At 32.5% G+C, this 7,342-nt stretch overlaps 1 protein-coding gene across 1 annotated transcript; it reads right to left on the reverse strand.

The window, feature by feature from the left end:
• Positions 1-430: 430 nt before the first annotated feature.
• Positions 431-1,211, reverse strand: LOC149150944 (uncharacterized). Its single transcript, XM_089445520.1, has one exon. The coding sequence runs from the start codon at positions 1,112-1,114 to the stop codon at positions 533-535; it is 582 nt and encodes a 193-aa protein (XP_089301646.1). The 5' UTR covers positions 1,115-1,211; the 3' UTR covers positions 431-532.
• Positions 1,212-7,342: the final 6,131 nt, after the last annotated feature.

Raw genomic sequence — 7,342 nt, forward strand, 5'->3', positions numbered from 1 at the left:
AAATTAGTATATAAATTTTTTATTTATTTTTTAAACAATTTTTTTTTTTCCAAATATATTTGTTATTCAAAAGTTTAATAATAATAATAATAATTTAATTTTAAAGTCTTATTAAATTAAACCTTAAATTAGTATATAAATTTTTTATTTATTTTTTAAACAAAAAAAATTATTCTGTGTATAATGATTTGACTACTAAAAACTATAAAAACATACCTACTCTACTTTATCGATAATTTTTTTTCACCGATTTTATATACTCTTTGTATATATTCTCATTAAAATAAAAATAAATATCAAATTTTATATACTCTTCTCATATATTCTCAATAAAATAAAAATAAATATCAAATTTTATATAGTCTTGATAAATACTCTCAATAAAATAAAAATAAATATCAAATTTACACATCCATGCAAATTTTGTGGATAACATGGAAATAAATATCAACTTTATACATAAATATAAAAGAAAAATATAAAAAGAAATGTAGGAAAGGAAAAGCGGTTACAATGCAAGCGCAGTGGATGGTCAATATACAGCTACACTTTTGCCTCTAATATCAACGGTACTGCAAATGGTGTTCCGCGGCTGATTAGGGGAAGCTGGCCACGGCCACGCAACAGCAGAAGAGCAACTAGCAGCATTTTGCACCGTTAAACGATCGGGATGAAGGTGGCCATTCTTCAAGAGGTGAATGATGTGCGCCAAAACCGATGGGTCGCAGGGAAGGGTAAGCCCACCGCTGCGGTAATTGAAGGCAAATTCCTCTTCGGCAGTGTGGAGGAGTTTGGAGAAGAGCGGATCGTTCAAATACGCCACCGGAATAACGAAGCGCTCCACCAGCTCCTCTTTCACTGCGTACACAGCCAGGTGGCCTTCCGACACATCGCCGGGAACACTCGGCCCGGAAGTGCTTTCTGAATCGCGACTAATTTCATTTTGCTCACTTTGAACGTAATGGTTAGAAAATCCCATCGACAGCGCGTGCTTAATGCCAGTGATTGCTGTAGGAATAGCGGCCAATTTGTGCCATCGTCTAGCTATCTGCTTTATTTTGACGATTTGGCTGATCTTGTATATTGCTGATCTGCCACTGTTTGATCTTTCCATGGCTTCTGCTTTTCCTTCCACAGAGCCCAGTGGGTAGCTGCCAAGCTATATGAGAGAGAGGGGAGAGTAAAGCAAGGTATTCGTGCAACAGCGCAAGTAAAGAGATAAGAGGGAAAGAATTGAATGAATACTCATGGCAGCTTGCAGCGTTTTATGAGGATGGGTGCAGACAGTGGCATGTGAAAGGTCGGTGCTGCTGGTGGCGCTCCTTATTTTACGCTATGCCGCCATGTGTGTGGGGTTTAACTTGTCCTGCGTCCTTCCATATCGCAATTAACATTGTTCCCAAAAACCTTGACAACTTGACACTCACATCATTTTGACAACCTGACACTCACATCATTTGGAAAGCTTGGAAAGCGAGTATTTTATTCTGATTTGTGAGTGCTTTTCTTATCCTATAATTTAAATCTTTGAGATTTTATTAGAATTTCAGGTTTGAATTTTTAAATTTATATAATCTTAAATGTTTTAATTTTTTTTAGGATGGTAAATACATTTGAGTATTTGAAATACATTTTTAATAATTTGAAATTACATATTGAATGAAAATTATATTAAAAAAATCTTAAAACATAAAATAATTTTTAAACAAGCTCTTAAAAATGGCCTTGTCATTTTATTTAACTTACAAAGGAAATGAATTTTTTCACAATTAATTTGTTTGGTTAATTTTAATTAAAATATGATAAATTTTTAAAGACTCGAGTTTAAATTGTTTAATCGGCATAATTCAAGTGTTTTATTAGTTTTTTAGGGTTCTTAATATATTTATGCATTTAAAATTGTATTTTAAATAACAAAAAAATCTTGAAATTATATTGCCAGATTAAATTTTGGTAAATTCCGATAAATAAATATTTTATCTATAAATTAAATTTGGCTGTTAAAAATCTCTATATATAAAACTCATCTTCTACCACCAATTACATAAAAAATAATTAATTAATATATTTTAATTTTAATCCTGGTATATAAGATTCACATAAAAAATAATTAATTCATAAAAGTGGAAAACATTTATCTAAATTTGATGTTTGTTAAGTTTTTATATGTATTATGTCACTGTAATTGATATAATTTGATATTTAATGTGTATATATATATATATATATATATATATATATATATATATATATATATATACGTATTACTGAAGTTGGACGTTTTGGGAGATTTACCACTCTAAATGCTTAAGTGAACAATGCAGCTTCCAGCATGGGATATGGGTTGGACATTTAAGAGAAATTGAATATAAAATCTTATATTTATTTGAATTTTTAAGAGAACTTGAATATAAAATTTTATATTTATTTGAATTTTTATGAGTTTTTCAAATAAGTTTTTTCACCAATGTAATTTATATTTATACGAAATTGAAGTGATGATTTTACATGAAAGATGTTTTAAGAGAGCACCTAATCACAGTCTATCCAAGGTCTGTTGACAATCTATAATTAATTTTTATTTACATTATATTAATTTTAAAAAATAAATAAAAAAATTATAAAATTTAAATTTATGAAAACAATTAGATTAATTTAATTTAAAGTTGCATTATTAATTTTAATTATAAATAAGAATATATAAATATTTAATATAATTATAAAATCAAAATTTAAAGTGTTCTTCTTTTTTAATATAAATATAAATATAAATATAATTATAATTATAATATAAACTCTATCTATTATAACTTTTGCTACATTCTTAAATTTTATAAAGTGTCTATTTACTAGTTTCGTTGTGGGACTTAGGTGAGCTATCTTTTTCTTGAAATTTATAAGACACAAAGATGATCTATTTTATAATTGATGCTGCTTTAATGATAATATAACTTAGGTGAGCTATCTTTTTCTTGAAATTGATAAGACACAAAGATGATCTATTTTAAAATTGATGATGCTTTAATGATAATATTTTTGAACGGAAAACAATTTCAGAAGAAATTACATTGGTGGATATAGGTAGATGCGTTTTGAACTAATCAATGTGGCTCATCATCAGGACAAGATAAAAAATCAGATCATAGCGGTAAGTTAAAGAGGAAGTCACTATAGGGGAAAACGACTATATTTAACTGGAAAAGAAAACGGGTCAAAATATTTACTAATTTTTTTATTATTATTAGTATTTATTTGGTTATTTGTTTATTCTTATGAATAAATACATCAAATTAAATATTAAATACATTATATAATTAATTATATATAACTAACATGACCCATAATATAAAAACAAAAATACAAAAGACTATAAAAGATTCTAAACTAATAAAAAATATTCAAATAAAAACACAATTTAGTGAAAGGAAAATAGATCAAAAGTTAATATAAATAATAATTAGTTATAAAATCAAAGAAAATAATGAACTTTGTTAAATTTAAATGTAATATGTTTCATTAAATTTTAATTTTAATTTTATTATTTATTATTAATATTATTTTAAATTATATTTAATGGAGAAAAGGGAGAAAGATATATATATATATATATAATATATAAATAATTAAATTCATTTTAATTTTTATTATGTTTAATTAAACCATATTATGAAATTCTTCCTCCTGGTGCAAGGTCCCGATATATAACCATACTTAGTCAAACTGATGCCAGGGTAACCACCCACACATACCCACAATATACGTTCTTCAATAATAATGCATCTACAACTGTCCTAGGTCATTTGACTCTACAATGGAGTCAAACCTACAGACCATAAATGGTCACGACCCATTCATCAACAGTTCCTGTACATAGGAACTCAATCACCCTACCTTAAACCTCTATCGGGATTATATCTGCCCTTATAACCTTCACATAAGACTTTAACAAAGCCTTCCATTAAATCTCTCTTATCGGGACTTAAAAACCCTTCTTAACCTTTAAAATCCTTCATTTGCCGCATATATATAATCTTGGTCTTTTATGCATTGGTTACATATGTTTAATCGCATGAAATGCTTTATCGGCGCTATTTCCTACTAAACCCGTTTACAAAGGAAAACCATGCAACATACCCTTTTATCCACTTTCTGTACAGTCTGGTCACGTTTTTCGAGGCTATACCTCAATCGTAATCGGTTGTCGGCTTATTCAACGGTCACACATATATGCTCATATCCCCTCCTTTTCCGATATGTGACTATCGAAGTGTTAACATCTAACTTTAACGCAACATGAGTTTACACAGGAAAACCACTCCAATTACATATATCGGACTTCAAATGGTATACAATTGCCACTATAACCCTGTCAGGTCCTCTCTTTAGTTGCCACTCCTCCGATAGGTCGAACTTTACTTGGCCTGATCTCCGATTGCCGATTGGCTTTATCGCTATCGGTGTTCGGCATTCCACCGCCCATGGTCAATTGGATTCTCCGATTTGCGATTAGTGATTTAATTGCAGCTGTCGATCCTGGCTCTTGATCTGATGGTTGACGATTAATCACAGGATCGTGATCGCATTGTTATAAGGCTGATTCCGATAACTTAAAAAAAGGACCCTCTCGCCGATGTGATTAAATCTCAGCCGTTGATCTATGAGATCTAACGACTGTTGAGTGTCACTCTTCACTTCTCCGCTCATCCCTTTTACTTGGATTTTACGCTGATTTCTTCAGCGTTTCTCCATGGTTCGGTTCTTTTCCTTCCGGTTTCTTCAAAGGGTTTATTCTTCCGTCTCTGCTGCTCAAATTCTCTGAGCTTCACTCCTTAGTGAATCATCACTCCACTACCTCTCCAGAGCTTCATTTTGCTAACTTAATTGGATTCAAAGGACCATTAAATATTCCTCTGAATTGTTCTTCTTCCTTTGCGTGTCCTCTGAACTCTTCCTGCAACCACTGTTACAGAATCTATGAGTTGACACAACAATCAATCATAAACACTTAATTCACACATATGCACACTCAAAATCGAATTCCTCCTCTATATAAAAACATAAAAATAATTGATTACAATTGAGACTCTCGGTCTCTCACACAGGCCTGATTCTCAACATTTGTGGCCTCCTCCTCTGCTCGTAGGCTTACATATGTTTTTATGGAAACTGGGATTGGATTACTATGAAGGACCCGATCCCATCCTTTAACAAAAGCCTAAAGCTTGCTACATGCATGCATATGTGGCAGACTTTATCCAATCTAGCTTTTTCTCTATTTTAAAACAGAAAAGTCTCCTTATCAGCTCAATGGTCCATATCTACTCTAATTAATTTCTAAAAGCTCTCTCTTGCTCCTAGAGAGTTGGATTTGACTTCTACCACTCATGTTCTCATTTATTTATTTTGACAGCATTCACATATTCTCCCATTATCTCATTAAATCACTTAAAAGCCTAAATATTAAGTTGACTTGAGACTTAGGAAACTAATTTCCCAGAATGCATGACCCCCTATGTCTACTATTTACAATGATTTTCCCTTGGCTGAATGCTCCTGCATCAAACTCCCAAAGTAGAAAATATTCATGATCTCTTGATCATGTGTCTTCTGATCTTGTCTTCCTAGATCCCATACTTTGTTATGTAACTATCCACATGCTTTGTTCCCTTGTTGCTGCTGCATTTTTGCTGTCTTTTGCTCCATTTTATTCTTCCTGTCAATCAGATTCAACTTCTGATTGATCGTGTTTGCTGCTGCTACCATTTTCCTCCATCTAGATTGATTCATCATCTGCTGCCACATTTCTTCAATTTCTATGTCCAACATATCTTTGAACTGGTCCATTTTCTGCTTTGAATTTCTGTCTCTTTCTCTTTGTTTCAGGTTATTGTTGTTGTCTTCTACGCTGGCTTTGCTTGCTTCAACTTTTGCTGTGAGTCCTATGCTAACTTCTCTTTTATTTGCTCCAACTTTTGCTTTTCTCGCTTTACTGACTACCTCCCTATCATCTTTACCCTCTCTCATAACTGAATCATGACTATTCAGCATTCTTTCCAGCAACTTAATTTCTCCATTCCATGGATTGAGTTCTTCCATAGAATTCTTCTTTCACTTTTATTTGACTATTCACTTGTGCCAAATCTCCTCCAGCATTTGCAACAAAACCTACATTCACAAAGCACTTGTTAAAATTAAAAACATGAGGCCTTGGTGCCTCTTCTTTCTTTGGCAACAATTTAGTTTGCTGCTCTGCTTTCTCCTTCTCCTCTGTCAACACATCAGTATGCTGATTCGAATTCTCAGCAGAATTCATGAGACCGTCAGTTAATCTCTCTTCTACATCATTTGTTCTAATGATGTCTTCTTGCTTGGGTTCACAGTAGTGAACTTCTTCTCCCTTAACCTATTGCTGATTATCTTCACTTTGAAATTGTTTGATTCCTACTGCCTCTTTACCATCTTCAAACAACCTCTGCTCAATCTCTTTGATCACATACTCATACTCATTCATGCTGTTTAATGAACCTGCAAACAAATTATTACACCTTCCTGTCTCCATGGCTACTTGAGACACATCTTCTTCTTCAGAAACTATAACTGCAACTTTTGTTCTACCATCAGGTTCTCTCATCAGTTTCTCCAGCAGTTTAACTTCCTCTTCACACTTAGCAAGCACTTCATCAAAATTCTCTCTTCTTCCAGCTTCATCCTTCACATGCCGTGTTACAGTATTAAAATATTGTCTTCCTTTGACCCTTGTAATATCAAGGTCTTTCTACTGTAGCAAATCACTACTTCCCTCCTTCAAGAGGTCTTCTCCATCATACTTTGTTCTTCTAGAGTACTCCTCTAGACTTTTGACATCTTCAAAAGACTATCCATCCTCTTCAAAACACTCTTTTGTTAGTGTTCCTTTTCTCTTTGCTAAGTCTTTCCCATAGACTTCCTCTTCCTTAACATCTTTCAGTAGATGTTCTTCTTCCCCACTATCTGTCTCAACAATTTCCATGGCTATCTCCACTGTGCCTATCATCATAGTGAATTGATGATCCTTTACTATGTTTTCAACTAACATAGTCTCTTTCTCAAGTTTGCCTTCAGTCCCTTGCTATTTATCTTCTCTGAAGATATCTTCAAATGGTTGCTTTTCTCTTGCAATATCTGCCATCATACACAAACTATCAGTTTTAAAAAGATAAGACCCTATGGTCTCACTTGATGGTTCGACCATCATTTCTCCTTGATGTTCTAAATCATTCATATGATTCATAATTTCTTTGATAGTCTCTTCTTCAATATCCTCCAGCCCTTCACTTGGTTGCTTGACATCTTCCACCAGCTG

The sequence above is a fragment of the Pinus tabuliformis genome, chromosome 9 (assembly GCF_031772625.1).
Source record: "Pinus tabuliformis cultivar Carrire ecotype Pingquan chromosome 9, CPIR1, whole genome shotgun sequence".
Taxonomy (NCBI): domain Eukaryota; kingdom Viridiplantae; phylum Streptophyta; class Pinopsida; order Pinales; family Pinaceae; genus Pinus; species Pinus tabuliformis.

What these genes read in the sequence shown, in the direction of transcription:
- LOC149150944 (XM_089445520.1), bottom strand. Translation starts at nt 1,114, where the DNA reads ATGGAAAGATCAAACAGTGGCAGATCAGCAATATACAAGATCAGCCAA.